General features: G+C 35.5%; 1 protein-coding gene across 3 annotated transcripts in view; it reads left to right on the forward strand.

Annotated features, from left to right (window-relative positions):
* Positions 1 to 22,483, forward strand: part of MALRD1 (MAM and LDL receptor class A domain containing 1) — a 554,066-nt gene that overhangs the window by 166,900 nt on the left and 364,683 nt on the right. For all 3 annotated transcript variants that reach the window (XM_015474019.3, XM_015474018.3, XM_010811194.3), the window contains exon 22: positions 3,155 to 3,317. In XM_015474019.3, coding sequence (XP_015329505.1) covers positions 3,155 to 3,317 — 163 coding nt within the window. The remainder of the gene's footprint in view (positions 1 to 3,154; positions 3,318 to 22,483) is intronic.

Consider the following 22,483-nt stretch of genomic DNA (forward strand, 5'->3'; position numbering starts at 1 on the left):
TTCTTCTATCATGTCCAACAAGAGGTAAGTGTCTTTAATATTTTAGATTCAAAATACTTGTTTTCATGACCTTAATTTGATTCTAGGGCTATCATTTACCAGCCCTTTTTAAATTCATCTTCATTTTGTCTTTATTCTTCAATATCATTAAATGGAAATATTTAGAGAAGAAGCATAATACCCTCAAATAAGATGAATCTGTTCAAGTTTTGCCATTGTCAAAATACACATATACAATGAATACCATGTCAAATGTGCAGGGTTAATAAGAAAATCAATCCTAGTACATGTGGACACTTCAGTAGCTATATACTGTTGAAAGATGGTATCCATTTCTTGGCATCTACCAATCTATGACTTTTAAAAAATGGATCTAGGCAAATTATTTAACTTGAAAGTGAATGTCTCAGTCAGAGATACAAACTGAGAGGAGGAAAAGTAATCTGCATCTGAATAGGCAAAGCACAGGATCAGAAGAAATAAACACTTGTGAATTTTTTCCCTTCCTTGCCCATTATTAAGTATTGATTATATGTGAATTTACCATAATATTGCTCAAATGTCTTGATAATATTAAAGATTTAGAACGTATAGACAGTACAGTGTATCAGTTCAGTTCAGTTCAGTCGCTCAGTTGTGTCTGAATCTTTGCGACCCCATGAATTGCAGCACGCCAGGCCTCCCTGTCCATCACCAACTCCTGGAGTTCACCCAGACTCACATGCATCGAGTCAGTGATGCCATCCAGCCATCTCAATCTCTGTCGACCCCTTCTCCTTCTGCCCCGACTCCCTCCCAGCATCAGAGTCTTTTCCAATGAGTCAACTCTTCGCATGAGGTGGCCAAAGTACTGGAGTTTCAGCTTTAGCATCATTACTTCCAAAGAAATCCCAGGGCTGATCTCCTTCAGGATGGACTGGTTGGATCTCCTTGCAGTCCAAGGGACTCTGAAGAGTCTTCTCCAATACCACAGTTCAAAAGCATCAATTCTTCGGCACTCAGCTTTCTTCACAGTCCAACTCTCACATCCATACATGACCACAGGAAAAACCATAGCCTTGACTAGACAGACCTTTGTTGGCAAAGTAATTCTCTGCTTTTGAATATGCTATCTAGGTTGGTCATAACTTTCCTTCCAAGGAGTAAGCATCTTTTAATTTCATGGCTGCAGTCACCGTCTGCAGTGATTTTGGAGCCCCCCCAAAATAAAGTCTGACACTGTTTCCACTGTTTCCTCATCTATTTTCCATGAAGTGATGGGACCGAATGCCATGATCTTCGTTTTCTGAATGTTGAGCTTTAAGCCAGCTTTTTCACTCTCCACTTTCACTTTCATCAAGAGGCTATTTAGTTCCTTTTCACTTATAGTGACATTCTAATTTGTCTGTGTCAGCCTCATCAAGGAATTCTAAAACTTAAAAAATATAAATACACATGTAAACTAAATGAGGCTGAAGAAACTCATAAAATCAAAGCTGATCCACTCTGTGAATGAGATGAGACAGTAATTAATTCAAGTTGGTCAGGAAGATACACAGTGTATCACAGATGTAGGATAATGGAAGATGTTGTGGTATTCAGTCTTCTTCATGGGAAGACAACAGAATCCTCTTCTAATCACACACAAGTTATCTTTGTAAAATTTACACAAAATCTAATTAATTACACCTAGTGAGCAATTTTAGTGAATACAGATTTTCTTCTCCGTTCAGCTTAGAAATTTTAGTAATGTCATTGATGATTGGATGGGATGTTTTGTTAAGTTTCGTTAAGTTCTCCAAATGTCCTGAATGAATGCTTACAATTAAATTATCACTTTAAAATCATAAGGTTGTTTAATTTTGATTAAACATGAATTATTGCCATTTATTTCTGAATAAATTGTATGTCTTTCCTCCTCTATCTCTTGCAAGATGAACTATTGTGATAAATCTTCCTGTCATCTACAGTCTTACATTTTGTAATTTTTGTATTATAATAAGAACAACAATATAAGATTTACCCCCTTGATATATTTTTAAGTGTACAATATGGCATTGTTGACTATAGGTATAATATTGTACAGCAGATAGCTTGCCTGAAACTCTGTCCTATAATTTTTTAAAAACCTATACTTTTTAAGGTCTTCTTAAAATTATGTGAAGAACAAGATTCTATTGAATACTTAACCTCTTCACAGAATAATCATATGATCAATATTAATATCAGTGATTAAATAACACACTTGAATGTCATGATTAAAATCACTTTTTTTGATGGAGTGTTTCCTTCTCAAATTTTATGTTAAACTATGAACCCAAGTTTCTAAATGGTGGTAGTGGTAGTCTATGCTGTTATTGTTTATACCATCTAAAGATACCCATGGTTGATTCATGCTGATGTATGGCAGAAACTGTTAAAATATTGTAACATAATTATCATCCAATTAAAAATTGAAAAAAACTGGAGTTTTGGTTTTTATTTGTTTTAACACACCAGGCTTTCCATTTTATACACAAAACCTCATTGAATCTTTAAGAAGTAGAGGGTTGAAAACAGACAGACATATGAACACATGCAGAGAGAAAGGGAGGGGGAAAGGAAGAGAAAGCTTTTGTTTTTACACACAACCTATGTATTTTAAAAATTACTGGTTTTTTTAGTTTTTGATATTGGAATACAGTCATAAGAATATTGAAAACTTTCAAGGAAAGAGATTCGATATGAAAGCTGTTGACAATCTTATTGCTTTGAATTTAAGTAACTTGGAATTTAGTTTTCCAGTAATACTGTGACAATAGAACAGACTTATCAGAACTTGGAGGTCATATAAGCAATGTAAGTGTTGTGTCAGAAGAGACTGGTGATGCTTAAAGTGCTGCTTTAGGAGCTAATTAAAACCTTACTTGTTTATGAAAGCAGATTCTTCAGTGTGTGCATTTATTTCCACATTTCAGTGACTATACATATTTGAATATAATACACCTAGATTTCTTTAAAACTCTTTGAGTGATTACATAAAGCATTAGCCTAATTATTTCAGTAATGTTGAAAAGTTTGATTTAAAATTTTAAAAATCCCCAAGAGTAAGAAAGTGCTGATGCAGATGGAAACTGCCATTTATTGATACAGTTTTGTGATTAACTCATCTTGTCTCTGTCCCATTCTCTTCAAGCTATGGACATTTGCAGTTTTGAGAAAGGAAGCCTGTGTAAATGGTACCAGCCAATCTCAGAAAAATTAATTAAAGATTCAAACACATTCAGATGGGGACTTGGTAATGGAACCAGTATTCATCATGGTGAGGAAAATCACAGGCCATCGGTGGATCATACAACGTAAGTGACCACATATTTGGAAAATGTCTCTTAGGAACTGTTTATTAAGCACTGCCCAAATTCCTGCCTTGCCCCCTTACCCTGCTGCTGCTAAGTCGCTTCAGTCGTGTCCAACTCTGTGCGACCCCATAGACGGCAGCCCACCAGGCTCCTCTGTCCCTGGGATTCTCCAGGCAAGAACACTGGAGTGGGTTGTCATTTCCTTCTCCAATGCATAAGAGTGAAAAGTGAAAGTGAAGTCGCTCAGTCGTGTCCGACTCTTAGCGACCCCACGGACTGTAGCCCACCAGGCTCCTACATCCATGGGATTTTCCAGGCAAGAGTACTGGAGTGGGGTGCCATTGCCTTCTCCGCCCTTACCCTGTTAGTGCTCTTGTAAAGATGAATGTGTAAGTGAGAGAATAAGTGGACTAAGTATATTCTTTCTTACAATATTGAAGAAGACATTTAATTTAAAAAGTAGTAAATGCTCTTATAAAAGTCATAAAGAGAAAAATATTGTATATTAATGCATATATATGGAATCTTGAAAAATGGTATCATTTTTCTTGCCTGCTTAGCTGCTCAGTCAGGTAGACTCTGCAACCCTTTGGACCATAGCATGCCAGGCTCTTCTGTCCATAGAATTTCTCAGGAAAACACAGTGGAGTAGGTTGCCATTTCCTCCTCCAGAGGATCTTCCCAACCCAGGGATCAAACCCACATCTCCTGTGTCTCCTGCATTGCAGATGGATTCTTTACCTGCTGAGCCATTGGGGAAGTCCCCCAAAATGGTATAGATGATCTTATTTGCAAAGCAGAATTAGAGAATGGATACCAAGGGGGTCGAGGGGAGTGGAATGAATTGGGAGATTGACATATATACACTATTGATATGACACTGTGTATAAAATAGATAGCTAATGAGAACCTACTGTAAAGGACAGGAAACTCTACTCAGTGCTCTGTGGTGACCTAAATGGGAAGGAAATCCAAAAAAGAGGGGATGTATGTATACATATATGTACATATGCTTCCCAGGTGGCACTAGTGGTAAAGAACCTGCCTGACAATGCAGGAGACAGAGATGTGGGTTTGATCCCTGGTTGGGAAAGATCTCCTGGATGAAGGCATGGCAGCCCTCTCCAGTATTCTTGCCTGGAGGATCTCATGGACGAGGAACCTGGTGGGCTACAGTCCATGGGAGCGCAAAGTGTAGGACACAACTGAAGTGACTTAGCACACACACACCCACACATTACACATATAGCTGATTCATTTTGCTGTGTGGTAGAAACTAACACAAAATTGTAAAGCAACTATACTCGAATAAAAATTAATATTTTTTTAATTTAAAAAATTTAGAAAAATACATTTCATAGACTGCCTTAAATGTGTACGCAACTTATTATACCTCATGAAGTCTTTGTGCATTAATATTCATTTTTATTGTGTTTCAATGTTTTGCAACTGTTTGATGAGGATAGATGACACAATCCCCATTTCCTTGGTCTCTATGTTCTTCTCCAAGTAAACTACTCTTTTACATACAAAAAAGTCATAGAAACCAGAGAAAAGCATGCATAAGTAAAAATAATTTGTAATATTGCCCAGGATCCAGAAGGAGTTATACATTCATCTCTTCTCCAAATTTCTTTTCCTCTTTTCTTCCTTTTCAAACTTCTCCTCCATCATCTTGCCCTTTTGCTCTTCTTCCAGTCTTGCTCTTTATCATCGTTTATTTTGGTCTTTTCTTTCAAGTTTTAATAACTCATTCCTTCCCCTGTTTTGTAGTCTGCAAATAATACTCCCTACAAGCTCCCATTTTTCTTTTTTCCTTTTAATGATTTCAAGGAACTGTTACTGAAGACGACAAAGAACTCCCCGTTTATATTACAGAGAATCTTTTCAAAACCTTTATACCTTCACACTTCTCTGGTAAAGCTTTATGACCCCCAGCTCCTATGGTTGCTGCTTCAAAGAAAACTAAAGGCGTATCTGCTGTCCAGTCCATTGTTGGCCTGGCCAACTTGACCTTGCATTCAAGGGGATCACTGTGTCTTTAGTGTTCAGTGACTTTATTTTCCTGGCTGACTTTTTCACCCTGATTTTTTGAGCTCTCTTTTGTTGTGTTCCATTAAAATGGTTCCAGTTTTACCATCATTTTATTTAAACATCTGCAACCACGTTGCCCAAAGTATATAGAGTAGCAGATATGAATGCTGCCATGTTTTGATCACTTCTGACAATTGGCAGATAAGTTTTGTAATTTCAGTATACAAAAGTTTTCTCAGGCTGCTTCTCTCATAAAAAAGAACAGGGTGATTTCAGAAAGTGTCCGTGGCTCATGCAAAGCTGTGCTTCATTAATAATCTATATTTTTGTAAAGAAAAAGAGAGACTTATTTCGAGGTGGTAAAAGTGCAAATAGAACTATGACAACATATAAGCAGAGTAATATAATTGACTTTTAACTTGTTTGTCTCTGCCTCTCACCCCCACCACCTCCAGCAGACTGCAGATTCCCTGAGGAATTTCAAGGACTGTGATTCCCTTCCATTGCATTATTTTAAAGATTCGTTATATAATTAAGTACCAGTAATTATTTGCTAAATGAGTTAGTTGATGATTAGGGTCAATATATTGATACTTTATAATTAAAGGCTGCAAGGCACAAAGTTAAATATATCCTAAATAGGAATACTTAATCAGATAATGTTTAATGGATGAGCACTACAGGACAGTGAGTCCTGGAGAAAGGTGCAGTCCCTAAGCTTCCATCTCCTCTTGCCTTCCTCTCTGTTTTTTTTTCTTTTTCCCTTTTACTTTGTGAAATAGTTCTTATGTGTCATTTATCCTACTCCCTGGTTTGTAGGAGAACTCCAAGCTTCCCTATGGCTCAGATGGTAAAGAATCTGCCTGCAATATGGGAGACCTAGGTTTGATCCCTGAATTGGGAAGATCTCCTGGAGCAGGGCATGGCAACCCACTCCAGTATTCTTGCCTGGAGAATGCTATGGACAAAAGAGCCCGGTGGGCTATAGACCACAGGGGCTCCAAGAGTTGGACACGACTGAGCAACTAAGCACAGCATATAGCACAAGCTCAGTTTACCCGAATTCTCTTTGGTCTTTTTGTTGTTGTTGTTTTATTTTTAAAGAGGAGCTTTTCCATTTAGAAAATATTTTTTTCTCTCGCAGGTATCTGGCTGTAGAGATTTAAAGCCAGATTTTTAGACTGTTGTGTCTGAAATAGTTTTCAAGAGCACTCTTGAAAATACAAAAGCTCTACACCAATTCTTTCATTCTATGATTTCACTTCACCTTAAGGCAAAGACTGCTTCTGGCTTAGGGTGGCGAAGGTCATTCATAAGTTAGTACAAAGAAAAACAAGTCACATTACTGTATTTCAGAATATTCTCTCACTTTATATACCTAGTGAAGCAGTAGAATGTCTATCATGATGGAGTAGGAATATGTAGGGAGGTTTTCATTGTGTAGTTGAATCTTTGATAAGTCTTGTGTTTTTCATCATGGAAATGAAATGTTAAAGGCTAACAAAGTGAAGTGATATTCCAAGGGACACTCTTTGGTTTGTGTTTACAGTTTAACAGACAAGTCTTTATACTTGAGGATCTAAAGTGAACTCTGGGTCTATAATAAGGGTTATATATTTATTTTACTTTTTTTGTTTGTGGGAGAGTAACACCATTCCATACAGCTATTTCATTCAACATATGTATATGAATTAAAAATAGTCTTCTCTTCTTCTGGGGCTTCTTCTGTGTGGCCTGTGTGGCATGGGGCTTGTGAGTGGGTTCTCCCTTCATCCTGCTCAGCAGGGACCAACTAAGGGCACCTGGCATGATATTTTTTCCTAGGATTGAAATCTAAATATTTATTTAAAAATACGTATTGTTCTCAATTATAATCTGGGGAAATAATAAAGTAAAACCTACTCAATGTAAATATCATTGCAATTTGCATGTTCTTTTGAGATTTGAGTTGGATGAAATTTCCATTTCCTTTAACTTAGGCAGTGCGAGGGAATATTTAGTAGAAAATTTATTTTCTTGGTATTTTGGGAAAAGAACCATGATCTAGTTAAACAATAACAACAACAACAACACACACACACACACACATACACAAAACACAGAAGAAAAATGGATTTATATCCATTCATGCTCCAGGAACTCCTACAGAACTTGGAAAAACATGAATCTTAACTGAGAATTGTTTTAAAAAATTATTTGCTTAGTATTAAATCAAGGCATTTGTATTACCTAGCATCTAAGCTTTGTAACTAATTCATATTAAGTACAAATATGTAGCTAATTCATATTAAGTTTAGAACATTGATGCTATAGGAGTGTCGTGCATGATTTCCCTCAGTTTGTAATTTTATAAGACCTCAGAATCCTCTCCTCTAACCTCCATAATCAGTTCAACAAGCCAAGTCAACTTTACCATAGTGTGTAAATTGGTGAATTGGCTCATAGCTAAGTACCATAAATTTTATGATCATTTTTATCTCACAAGAAAGCCTTTGTTTGATCCAGCTTATTCATTTTCACAGCTGGAAGCAAGAAGAGCAAAGTTTTGAGCCCTTGGCCCTCAATTCCATTTTATTTGACTTCAGTAAATGCCTATCTGTTGGTTAAGTAAGGTCTGCTATTAAGGTTTTGTAGGAGCCTTAAATCGTTCCCTCAGGCAGATTAAGCTCTCTCTATTTATTGTTCATATGGAATTATATCTAGTAGAATACACATGCATATTCTGGGGCAGTGGTTTCTGACTGCTCACAGAAGCTCTAGAGAAGTTTTGCAAACTATACATCAAGGAACTCTGATCACGTTTCTGTGTTTATTAATATTTAAATATGTAATACATTTATTTAAAAGCAGATTTTGACACTTGAAAAATCAGAATATTCGGGCTAGAGCTGGGACTCTGTACTTTTAGTATAACTTCTAGATGGTTCTAAAACCTCATTCTTAGCAGCCATATATGGGAGAAAGTGGGGAGGGTATTGCTAGAAGAGGGTGGCTTTCTTAGCAACTATTTCCAATTTTGATCAGAGCTGACTCATTTTCCTCTAAATCCAGTGACTAATTAAAAAATTTAGAACAAAATATTTCAGGAAAAATGAAGCAACAGAAAAATTCAAAGATGATTTTATTCAAAAACAACAAAATGTGTGTGCTATAAAGTAACTATTATAATTGGGAAATTGCATGGGAGAAAACTACCCTGTGTTAATCTAGAAGACATGTAATTTCAAGGCACCCTCTGTGTTGCCTCATTCATGTAAGATACCCAACCTTTGTTCTCAAGTCTTTTTACCTGTGTGTTTTCTTCTCTACCCCTAATCAAAATGATTCTTGCTTTTCTTTAAGATCAAAACCAAATGTACTGATTTTATTAACATCTTGACAAAAAAAGATGGGTATTTTTAAATGCCTTGCATTTTAAGGTTTGCTTACAGATTATTGAGAAGCTGTTTGAGTATGAACCATCTCATTCAACATGCAGATTAGATAGAATATAATTCCGTGTGTTGCTTGTTTATAAAGCTGGAAGTACTTTTTCTGAAATTTTCATTTCATAGCACTGACTGTTGTCTTTGAGATGGGAATGAGCTGTAGTCCACACTGTTGCCAGGGGACCTACATTCCTATCAGCATTGTGCATTTGTACAGGCTTGACATCATTATAAACTAAAAGCCACATAAATAATGCAAGCTGTCTCTGTGACATAACTGTGCATACCATAATGTGTCTAAGTGCTAGATATAAATGTGGATAAAGGCTTCAGTAAACCCCGAAAATATTTTAATGTTTTCTGCTCTGCAACAATAACAATTTGCAAAGCTTTACTCTCTTAGACATTAAATGCCAGGATCACGGCTTTCTCGGAGTCCTGTCTGGGAAGCCAATATTTTATAGGCCAATTTAAATGCTTCAACACTCTTCCAACATAATTTCTGAAAGATCCAGTTTTATAAATCTAGAATAATGGTTAAATAGTAGGCTTTAGAAACAGTTTGGCTAAAATGAAAATAAAAATGCAAACAGGCAAAATCAAAATTAAACTGTAGTAATTTTCTCTTAACTGTTTTAACACTTGTGGGAAATAGCATTTCTGGCAGTGTTTTCACAGGACTGAATATAAAGCATAATTGCACCTCTAAAACACAAAAAAATGGCTGTCATTTTAGGTTGACCTTGAGTTAAGCACCTACTCTTTATTTTTTCATACATTATCAATAATTTGTTTTAATTAAGTGAATTAAGTCACTTTAATTTTATTTTGGTGTATTTTAACTTGATAATATTTTTAAAAAATTAACTACAGTTGCTCTAAAACATGGAATTTAAGAGAAATCTATGCTGAAAATAATACTTGTAAACCATTCCTAAAATAATATAAATATAGCTTGTTAGGTAATATATTTGCCCTATATGGTAAAGTTTTAACAATATATTCATAATATAACGTATGATTTATCATATGTTACCAATGGTCACTGTTTAATAATCAAATAACTTGTATATCATAGTTTTAGAGTTACTTTCAAAATTTTTGAATTCATTTTCATTATATAATTTTTAAATGTACTTTCCCTTTAAGCACATTAAGATGAAATAAATTTATTTGTATTCTAACTTCTGTACAAAATTGTTATAGTTATACAAAATATGGAGGAATAAAATATTTTCTCAAGTAAGGTAAATTAGATTTAATTCTTATGTGAAGACAACTTGAAAATTTGAACATACTATATACCACATATTAACTGTTTATATATCACATATCAATCACATATATATTAATATCATCTAATGACCTTTGTATATGCAGATTTATCAAATATTCAAAGATCTTTATTGTCTGGAGGATGAAGAGGTACCCTTGACTAGACACACAACTCATTCTTAAATTAGACATGTATTTCCTAAGCATCTGGTCTGTGAGAATCGCAAGCTTAATCAGACATGGAAGCAGCATAGACATGAATACATGTGTCACACTCAGGAGAGGCCCAGTGTAGACACTGAGGTCTACAGGTCTGTCTTGGTTGTCTCTATCTTTAATAATACCTGAAAAGATTCTCCAAATTTGGATTTTGGTGAACAATATAAGTGAACTAAAATCACACTAAGGGTAAAGACCATTTACTGATTATTTTAAGACTTTAACTTTTTTATTGTTACAAAAATACTTTTTCCCCACAAAAGAAGAAATGTATTCTTATTGTAGGAAAATGTTTAAATATAAATAACAAAGGGAAAAAATGGCAATAACTATAATCTTGCCACCATGATAAAAAGCATTGTGTGTGTATATATACATATATTTGATAAACAAAAATAGGTTCTGTTAATCACATTGTTTTCTAATATGCTTTTAATTTTATATACAATTGGTAAGCAATTATTTACCAACACTTTTTAAAATGGGGCAATAGTTTTCCATTAACAGGATGCACCATAACACAGTAATTTAATTCCTCACTATTTGATTATACACAAATTTAATCAACCTTCCCTGAACACTATGCAACTTTACACATATTGTAGATTACATCCTGAGAGTTAAAAAGCATACAGAGTAGAATTCTTATATTATTAATTATGTTTTAAAACACTTGGTTTATAATTTTGTGTTACTTGGCAAAATGTACTGTTTTTGAAAGCAGTACATGATGGTGTCTGTTTTTCTGTATGCTTGCCAAACAATTGAGTATTGAATTATTTTTTTGTGTGTATTAAAGCTATTAAATATCAGCTAACTGCATTCTTTTCATTTCCCTAAAACAGAGAGAGAGTAACCTTTTTCCCTTTGTACCTTGTTCAAGTGTATTTCTCTGTGTATCTCCTGTTTGTGCTCTTTGCTTGGTTTTCAGTTTATAGTGCTTATTTTTTCTTATGGGGTGCACTGGGTCTTCCTGGCTGCGTGTGGGCTTTCTCTAGTTATGTGACCTGGGTTTACTCTTCATTGCAGTGTGTGTGCTTTTCATTGTGGTAGCTGCTTTATTGTGCATGGGCTCTAGACACATGGGCTTCTGTAGTTGCGGGTCCTAGATATAAGATCTTTTAAAGCATTGAGGTGGAGAAGGCAATGGCACCCCACTCCAGTACTCTTGCCTGGAAAATCCCATGGATGGAGGAGCCTGGTGGGCTGCAGTCCATGGGGTCGCTAAGAGTCGGACAGGACTGAGCAACTTCACTTTCACTTTTCACTTTCATGCATTGGAGAGGGAAATGGCAACCCACTCCAGTGTTCTTGCCTGGAGAATCCCAGGGACGGAGGAGCCTGGTAGGCTGCCCATCTATGGGGTCACACAGAGTCGGACACGACTGAAGTGACTTAGCAGCAGCAGTAGCAAAGCATTGAGGTGATTTTTTTAAAAAAATCTGTTACAAATGTTGTAGAAATTTTTCCAAAATTTTATTGGCCTTTTGTTACTGTTTATCATATTTTTCATATCTTAAAATTCTTAGGATGTACATACTTATGTCTCCCAACTGTGAGAAGACGTTTTATTGACATGAGCTAGAGAGGAAAAAAGCAGAGATATCACTTTGCTGACAAAATCTGTATAGTCAAAGCTATGGTTTTTGCAGTAGTCATTTAGGATGTGAGAGTTGGACCATAAAGATGCTGAATGCCAAAGAATTGATGCTTTTGAATTGTGGTACTGGGGAAGACTCTTGAGAATTCCTTGGACTGAAGGGAGATCAAACCAGTCAATCTTAAAGGAATATTCAGGGAAGGAATTCCCTGAATATTCATTGGAAGAACTGATGCTGAAGCTGAAGCTCCAATAATATGGCCACCTGATGTGAAGAGCCGATTCATTGAAAAAGACTCTGATGCTGGAAAAGATTGAAGACAGGAGGAGAAGGAGTCAATAGAGGATGAGATGGTTGGATAGCATCATCAACTCAATGGACATGAGTTTGAGCAAATTCCAGGAAATAGTGAAGAACAGGGAAGCCTGGCGTGCTGCAGTCTATGGGGTCGAAAACAGACATGACTCAACGACTGAGCAACAACAGAGAGAAACATCTCTGTAAAGACCTTCTATATCTTCCCTGGACCACAAGCTCAGGAGGGCAGAGGCAATGCTGTTTTATCATTGATGATGATTGCCTCTTTCGGGTACAAGAGAAGAATTTTCTGCTTTGTATGTAACACATTCCACCCCCAGTATGCATTGAATTATTATCAAGCATACGGGGAAGGGGATTGGTCTCTAAAAGAGAATAGAGGAATTCACAAAAATAAATGTAAAGATGCAAACAAGTTATCTCTCTAGAAAAAGTAACAGTAAATTGCTTCTAAAGTCAGCATCATATATTTGATGGCAGTGGAAAATAGTGTGACAAAATATTATGTGCAGAATGTCTACAAAATAACATTATAGATCCCTCAAATCAATGTCATTATATTGAGGTTTCAGGGCACTGAGTAGTGAACTTGACCAGAAGTTGACTATGACAGTAGAGAGGTTATTTGCAGTGGTCAAAATGCCAGGAAGGAAATAGTATCATTTAAACTTCAGAATGTTTGTTAAAGAAGCTATATCTGCAAGTGGAGGGCAGACATGGTTGAGATGGAAAGAGAGGCCTTTTTTCTAAATTTAGAATTATCATTTATTTCAGTAACATACTTCATGGCTATCTTTACTTTCCAAATATTTAAAATTAATTCCATCAATTGAGTTTTCTGCAAATAGCCATCTGGATTTATTTTATTTTTTTCCACTAGGTTGTAAGCTCATTAGGATCTAGTCTCCATAATATTTTCCCTTTTGTGTTTTTCCTAAATACAGGTACTAAAACAAGTGCCTTGGAAATGCTTCAGGTTACTTTATTAAGTGGCTTCCTATTTAGCTAAATTCATCTCTTTTTGTAATCTGTATTCATACTTCTTAGATAATTTTATTCTAATGGAAACATTTCTTCACCTGCACCTACTTGATTTAGTTCTCCTTTCAATTTGACATTTTAAGCCTCATTATTAACATTATTAATTTAGTTTAATATTTTCAATCACCAAGGATTGACATAAAGTGGATTTTTAAATTTCTGTCCACTTAAAAGAAATTTACTGAATTGAAATTAAACTTTTCTCTACATTTTGAGATATTAAAATAAATTGAGTAAAAGTTAACAAAGTCAACATAATGCTTAGTATAAAAATATACAGTGAGCTTTAATAGAGGAAGAAAGAAACCTCTTATCTTCTACATTTGTTGTGTATTCACTTTGTAGACTTAGAAATACAAGCAAGGGAAGGCAATGCATTTTCTTTATGGTGTGAAGGTTTTTGCTTAAATGTGATGCCTGTGTTTGCATATTAAAAAGATATTTATTTGTAAGATGATGTGACTTTAATGCATCCATTCAAATATCTCTGACATTAAGAACATAAAATTTTCCTGAGAGTTTATATGATATTCAAATTCAACCATAAACTGTGGGTAAAGGTGGTAGTAATCCTATCTAGCACAGACTTTTCCACTGGAGAATTATTTACATTGGTCTTACAAAGTCTGTCTTTTAGAACTACAGTCATAATGAAATTCAAAATACACTTTCTCGGTCTCATGGTTTGAGTAAATCTCAGTAGATTTGTTGTTTAGAACTCATTTTCTTCAAGTTCTTTATAACATTATTATCCAAGAAGAGTACTTTTGTCTTAGTTATCACGTGTAGCAGATCAGACTAAAAACAGTTTATTAAAAATAGTTTATAAGAGATGTCTGTTTATACTTTAGTTCTGTATTAATGGTCAGATAACCAAAGGATGGAAGTTTAAAATGTGATGTAAGAGATAGAACAGCTGTTATCTTTTCATGACTAAATGAATGAATATGTCTCTCCTTAGATTAACTCCATAGTGTTTATTTTAAAAGTATCTACAAAAGATGCTTTAAGTGGATTTATTAAAAATCATGCATAGTTTTACACATGATAGGTACTAAGGTCAGTAGGCTCAACAATTCATCGATAATGTAATGGCTAATGAAAGGATGTTATGTAAGTTCAGTTATATCTTCTTTAAGTCATTTTTCTCTGGAAACATAAGATTACTGATTTATCATTAATAAATGTTAGAATTAAAAATTACATCTAATTTATACTTAACACCTACCTTTGATTTGCCTATTTCAAAGAATAATATCTACAATTAAGTGGAGACTGTTCATGAAAAAGGGGAAAAATGCCAAGTTTATGAATTTTCAAATTCAGATATTTACATAGGTCTGTTTCCTCAGCATGTCCTCTTTGACTGTACACAAGTAACAGGGAGGTCTGATAAATGAGCCCTGATAGCTTTCATAGTGAAGCATCTTAGAAATGAATCAGTATTAATTGTTTATTATGTGATAGGCATTATGAGGATGCCTTTCATACATAATCACATTAAGTCCTCCCAGTGAACTTTGCTGGTTTGTATAATTATCCCTGTTTTACATGCCAGCAAACCAAGGTTTAAAGATGTTAAACAGCTTGCCTTGGTGCACACTTTAGTAACCTTGGGAGATGGAACCTTTGCAGCCAAATCACAGATGCTCTAATCTTTGATCTTACATAACTTCCCTCATCTTGGAAATATCTTTTGCTTAAGAACCAAGCATTTTTAAGATTTCTGACCTGATTTGTTTGCAGTTTTATGCCATAGGAGATGAAGAAACAAGACAACTGGTACTATATAAATAATTCAGAATAAAAAGGAAGGGTAGATGAGTGAAGTGTTAGTGATGGTAGTTTGGAGAGAAAGCAGTAATCTAGAAGTGTCCAGAGACTTCCATCATGGTCCAGAGGTTGACTTCACCTTCCACTGCAGGAGGTTCAATTCCTGGTTGGAAAGCTAATATCCCGCATGCCTCGTGGCCAAAAACAAAACAAAACTTAGAAGCAGTATTGTAACAAATGTAATAAGGGGTTAAAAATGGTCCACGTCAAAAAAAATCTTAAAAAAAGAAAAGAAATATCCAGTATCCAAACCCATTCTTGCCTTCTTTTCTTCTTTAAGTCCAGAACCCACATTTTGTTGGTAGAAGGCAATCTCATTCTGCTTCCTGGGAATTGTTTTAGTCCAGTGGTTCCCCATTACACATCAGAATCACTTGGAGAGCTTGTTAAAAGACAGGAATCTTGGACTCACTCTAGAATTTCTGATTCAGTAGGTCTGGGTTGGACCCTAATATTTACATTTTTAAGTTCCCAGGTGAGGCCACCCATCTGGCAGCCATGCTGTGAAGACCCATTTGTTTAGCCAAGTTCTGGTTCTCAAAATTGGCAGCACATTGGACTTGTCTGGGAACACTGTTAAAGATACTGATATCCAGGTCTTATACAGAAAACTTTTTTTTTCCCCCTGATACTCATAAAGGAATGGCTCCAAAAATGGGCTTCTAACTTTAGTTACTTTTTTACCTTTGTCAACTTTCTGTCATATTGAGAAATATAGACCCTTAAAAGTGTGTGTTTATTTCCTATGACTGTAAGAATTCATTGATGCCAAAGGGGTGATACAATCATTTTGGCTTTGTGTTTTCTTGAGTCTCTAAATTATATTGCTGTTTATGTTTCCTTGTTCATATTGACTCAGAGAAATCTTAGAATGAAAATTTTAATCTAATGTTAGTGATTCTGTACAACATAAAATGCATTTTGTGATCTAGTTTTATCTGTGGCTCCACTTAGTGTAAGAATAAAATATACATTTGTGTGTGTTTATCTTTTAGTTTATAATGTTATTGTTTAGTTGCTAAGGTGTGTCCAACTCTTTTGTGACCCCATGGACTATAGCCCACTAGACTCCTCTGTTCTAGGTATTTCCTATGGTATTTCCTAGGCAAGAATACTGGAGTGGGTTGCCATATCCTTCTCTAGGGATTCTTCCCAATCCAGGGATCGAACCCGAGTCTTTTGCGTTGGCAGGTGGATTCTTTGCCACTGAGCCACCAGGGAAGCTCTAGTTTATAATGTTACACAATATCTTATTTTTGTAAATAGCAGTATATTTTGAGAATAAGGTGAGATATAACAATAATAATAAAAATTAAATTAAGGAAATGTAAGCAATATTAATGATCTCATTAAAAATGTACTAGTTCTATGAACTTTGTTTTAATGGGCATAATTTATTATTAACTTATAAATGTTTTCATTTTTATAATTTTATTTTCCTCATTGTTATTGATCATCATAAAATAAAGAGTTCTTAAAATTCTATAATCATAAGATTAAAAGAATAAGTATATATACATAATGTTTTCTTTAAGCAGCTAAAAATATATAGCTACAAATATTTTATTTGTAGTATAACAGTACAGGTAATAAAGTTTCTGGGATAATAAGGTTGGGATTCAGAGTCAAGATTTTAAAATCTGTATCATCCTTGTTATCGTTCAAATTTGTCTATATCTAGTCAAATTTTTACAAGACGATAGTGATTTTATAATGTGTAAACTATTGATATAACATCACTGGTATTCCCTAAGAATAGTTACTTCTAGATATACAATAATTATAATACAATTTAAGAGAGATTTCTGCATACCAGTTATGAGAAATACTTTATGCTAATAACAGAAGGATATGCAAAAATTTTTAATTTGAGTGTAGATAAATGGAGAGTGAAAAAGTTGGCTTAAAGCTCAACATTCAGAAAACAAAGATCATGGCATCTGGTCCCATCACTTCATGGGAAATAGATGGGGAAACAGTGGAAACAGTGTCAAACTTTATTTTTTGGGGCTCCAAAATCACTGCAGATGGTGACTGCAGCCATGAAATCAAAAGATGCTTACTCCTTGGAAGGAAAGTTATGTCCAATCTAGATAGCATATTCAAAAGCAGAGACATCACTTTGCCAACAAAGGTTCATCTAGTCAAGGCTATGGTTTTTCCAGTGGTCATGTATGGATGTGAGAGTTGGACTGTGAAGAAGGCTGAGTGCCAAAGAATTGATGCTTTTGAACTATGGTGTTGGAGAAGACTCTTGCGAGTCCCTTGGACTGCAAGGAGATCCAACCAGTCCATTCTGAAGGAGATCAGCCCTGGGATTTCTTTGGAAGGAATGACGCTAAAGCTGAAACTCCCGTACTTTGGCCATCTCATGTGAAGAGTTGACTCATTGGAAAAGACCCTGACGCTGGGAGGGATTAGGGGCAGGATGAGAAGGGGATGACAGAGGATGAGATGGCTGGATGGCATCACTGACTCGATGGATGTGAGTTTGAGTGAACTCTGGGAGTTGGTGATGGACAGGGAGGCCTGGCGTGCTTCGATTCATGGGGTCGCAAAGAGTCGGACACGACTGAGCAACTGAACTGAACTGAAGAGAAATTTAAAAAATTAGGTATCATTTAAAAGAGAATATAAGGACCATTAAGAAGGTGCAATATTACTTGGGTGCAGAGGAAGCAGGGTTGATCATATACAAAGAAAAAAAAAGATTATGAAAAGTGATTTTTGAGCTGGTTTTAAAGAACTGCATAGAACTTCACAAAGCAAAGATAAAATAGCAGCTATACTATGCTCCCATCATGGAGGAGTAATTATCAGTGGTTTTCTGTTTGTCATTCAGTTCAGTTCAGTCACTCAGTTGTGTCCGACTCTTTGCGACCCCATGAATCGAAGCACGCCAGGCCTCCCTGTCCATCACCAACTCCCAGAGTTCACTCAAACTCACATCCATCGAGTCAGTGATGCCATCCAGCCATCTCATCCTCTGTCATCCCCTTCTCATCCTGCCCCTAATCCCTCCCAGCGTCAGGGTCTTTTCCAATGAGTCAACTCTTCTCATGAAGTGGCCAAAGTATTGGAGTTTCAGCTTTAGCATCAGTCCTTCCAGTGAACACCCAGGACTGATCTCCTTTAGAATGGACTGGTTGGATCTCCTTGTAGTCCAAGGGACTCTCAAGAGTCTTCTCCAACACCGCAGTTCAAAAGCATCGATTCTTCCGCACTCAGCTTTCTTCACAGTCCAACTCTCACATCCATACATGACCACAGGAAAAACCATAGCCTTGACTAGACGGACCTCTGTTGGCAAAGTAATGTCTCTGCTTTTTAATATGCTATCTAGGTTGGTCATAACTTTCCTTCCAAAGAGTAAGCGTCTTTTAATCTTCATGGCTGCAGTCACCATCTGCAGTGATTTTGTCATTGCTGCTGCTACTGCTGCTACGTCGCTTCAGTCGTGTCCGACTCTGTACCACCCCAGAGACAGCAGCCCACCAGACTCCCTAATCCCTGGGATTCTCCAGGCAAGAACACTGGAGTGGGTTGCCATTTCCTTCTCCAGTGCATGAAAGTGAAAAGTGCAAGTGAAGTCGCTCAGTCGTGTCCGACTCTTAGCGACCCCATGAACTGCAGCCTACCTGGCTCCTCTGTCCATGGATTTTCCAGGCAAGAGTACTGGAGTGGGGTGCCATTGCCTTCTCCAGATTTTGTCATTACTTTCTATCAATTTGATTAATATGTGTCTTGATGTGTTCCTTCTTGGATTTATCCTGTACGAGACTCTGTGTATTTCCTGGACTTGAGTGTTTCCTTTACCATGTTAGAGAAGTTTTCAGTTTTTACCTCTTAAAATATTTTCTCAGATCCTTTCTCTCTTTTCCTTCCGGGACCCCTGTAATATGAGTGTGAGTGCATTTAATGTTGTACCAGTGGTCTCTTAGACTGCCCCTTTTTCTTCTCATTCTTCTTTATTCTGTTCTGCAGCAATGATTTCCACCAGTCTGTCTTCCAGCTCACTTATTCATGCTTCAGCATCATTTATTCTGCTATTAATTCCTCCTAGTGTATTTTTAATTTTTTTAGTTATCACATCATTCATCTTTCTTTGTTCTTTTAAGTTTCTGTCTCTTTATTAAACATTTCTTGTATCACCTCCATCGGTGCCTCTATTCTTTTCCTGAGATCTTGAATCATCTTTACTATTGTTACTCTGAATTCTTTTTCTGGTAGATTTTCTATCTCTATTTCACTTTGTGGCTCCCTGCCACAAAAATGGTGAGGTAGAGAGGGAAGGGACTGGGATTGTGGGAATAAATACCCTGAATGCTCTTTCTTTCCACCTTCCAGTCTCCTGCTAGTATCTTATACCAGCCAATTCTAATTGAAAATCAGAAGTTAATGGAACCTAGATGACACATTCTATAGAGGTCTTCAGAACTGGAACTATTTTACAATAGTAGAATGATTGATAAAACATTTAATGAAGGGAAAGATGTGCTTGAATTTGCTTTTCTAAAGTTATTGGTAATAGTAATTGATTGGAGTAGCACTTTGTGCTAGAGGGCTAATTCATTGTTGAAATACTTCAAGTGATGAGTAAGAAGGGAAATTAAGAAGGACAAAAAGGAGAGGAAAGGCTGGAGGAGTTGATGTAATACTTGTATGATATAAATGTAATACAATTGGACTAACTGGAAATGCAAGGAAAAAGAAAAAAGAGCTGCTAAAGAGCATTATTTGTTTTTAACTTAGAAGCCTGGGTTGACAGAAGTCCAATAGGACCTTTCTGTGGGAACAGAAAGAGATCTCTCATTTTGTTTTGAGTTCTTAATTTAAGGCACTTAGCCAACATCCAAGTTAACATTCTTCATCTCCTTAGCTTTGTATTATGATTTTTTTGTTTCCAACTTTATCTCGATATAATTGATAATACAGCATTGTGTAAGCTTGTTATATAATGTAATAATTCTCTATATGTGCATACTGCAAAATGATTACCAGAGTAAGGTTAATTAATACATTCATCATTAAAGTCTTTTCTTGTGTGACTCAGGCTTCTTATTTTGGCCACATCATCATTAGCCCTCTCTCCTGTTCTTCTAGTGAATCTGTTTACTCTGCAAATGTGGGACTCTGTGTCATGCATGGTGCTTTCTTTCAACAATCTCCAAACCATCCTTTCAAACTTGGTTGAAAGTCAATTCTGCGAAACTCTCTGATCTCTCTCTAGTCAAATCCAAATAGTTCTTTGGGTATTAGCTGTATTCCAGCATGTGTCTGAGAATACCACTAATATTAATTTACTTGTCTAATGCCTTCATGATACTGTATCTTGAGAAAAAGGGTGCTAACAATTTGACTATTTTACAACACCTACCATTGTGCTGATTGCATACTAAGTAACTGTGAGAAAAAAGGGATGATGAAAAGACAACACAATTGAAGCATTTGCTATTTGGACCAATAGAGGAGTTCTTAAAAAATAAATAAAAGCTAAAAGCAAAGCCAGAGGAGATTGGAGACAATAATAAAATTTTGATGATAAAATTAGTTCTCTTTTCCAAACTGCTTTAGATAGAATTATGGTGCTTTTATGGATTATTTCCTGATATGCTTTTAACTTATGTGCATAGGTATATTACATTATTAACTTTGGATATATTTTACATGAGATGTATGCAGTACTTGTAAAAGAGAAGACAGAGAAAAATATCTTGGGCTGTAATTTCTTTGGAGAAATCACTAAGTTTAAAATAAAATTTCCTGATATTAAAGTAGGGATCTAAATTTTTTCCAGGGATTACTTTTCAGTCTATTTTAAATTAAACACAAAGTTATCTAATGAAACACAGTTATCCTGTTGGTTAGGATGTCTTGAACTCAAATTAATATTCTGGGAAAGCTTTTAGTGAGTTAATTAGAAAATATAGATTTTTTTAAATTAAATGATATTTATTAAATTATTTTAAAATTTAAATATTAAATTTGGTAATTCAATTTTTATCAGCAAAATTTTTGAAACAAATATGACTGCCCAGTAGTATCAATAGCATTGATGTATTTCAAAGATTGATTTAAAAGGAAAGGACACAAGAGGCTTTTCATGAAGTAGAATAGTTGGCTCCAAAGTTGTCCTGGACTAGACCCATTCGCTGTTCACATTCAGTTCAAAGAAGATTTCCCTTTTAACACGTTAAACTGTTATAGCTTGTACCATGTTCATTTCATTACTAGCATTGCCTTAGTTTACATTCCCGTTGTGACATTCTGTATTCACGTTATTAGGAAAACAGAGGATTAGCCACAAAACACTGTGGTAGTGTTTGTTTACATTTTCAAATACTTCTAACGTGATCTACATCTTTTGTATATTCAGAATTTCGATTGCCCTTTCCAACACAGACCAGTGATACTATAAATAACTGATAACAGCAACTGCTGATGAGCAGTGCTGTAGAATAATGTAAAGGTCAAAGAATGATAGTTCATGATCATCCTTAACAAAGTATACAAGGCTTTAAAATACTGATGTTGAACTCCGGTGGCCTGGCACAGGGAATTCATGGCACAGAATGAATCCCCTTTCATCAGTGTATTTGTGAGAAGGTTAAGAATCAGAACCGAATTACCTGCTCTCTGTACAGATGCAGAGATCTGAGGGTCAGCTTTCTGTGTGCAACACAGGACAACAGATAGTTTTACACATCATAGCTGCTCCTCACTCATGCTTTATTGCTAGTTTAATCTCTAGTACAGTGTGGCATTTTAAAAAAATGGGAAAAAGGTAGAAGTGCTTAATCTCAAGGCACCATAGCTTTAATAATATTGAAAAATATTCAAATACAGGAATCATTTAAAATTTGAGCATAGAACATTTTAGTTTTTATCAGACCCTGATAATGTTGAATGAATAAGAATCTGACTGGAAAATATGACTCATTTGCATACTTGTGATTGCCATTTACATCTGACAAGCCTGTTGCCTGTTAACAGAGACGGCTTGTACATTTCTTTTACCTCCTTGACACTAGCAGGCTTATGCTGATTTTAGATTATGGAATCAGCCCAACTGCTTTTCAAAAGGAAAATATGTCCAAGCAGTTATCTCTCCATTACAGATATATATATTTTTTGATACAGAATGCTATACTTCTGCTTATTCTCATTTCTCTTTCGACTTTCAGCTACTATATTTGTAAAACTAAATTAAGTGGCCAGTAGAAGGAAAGAAAGCTTAAATATAGTTGGGCTTCTCAATCTTTTTCATGACATGGAGCCTGTAGAAAATGATGATACTGGTAAGATCCACTGGGTAAATTAGAGGAGATTTGATTTTATGTGTACCATGCTTAAGATAAAAAGTCCATGTGACTGAGAGACTGAACAATAATAACAAATATTTTCTTTATATAATTAT

The sequence above is a fragment of the Bos taurus genome, chromosome 13 (genome assembly GCF_002263795.3).
Source record: "Bos taurus isolate L1 Dominette 01449 registration number 42190680 breed Hereford chromosome 13, ARS-UCD2.0, whole genome shotgun sequence".
NCBI lineage: Eukaryota > Metazoa > Chordata > Mammalia > Artiodactyla > Bovidae > Bos > Bos taurus.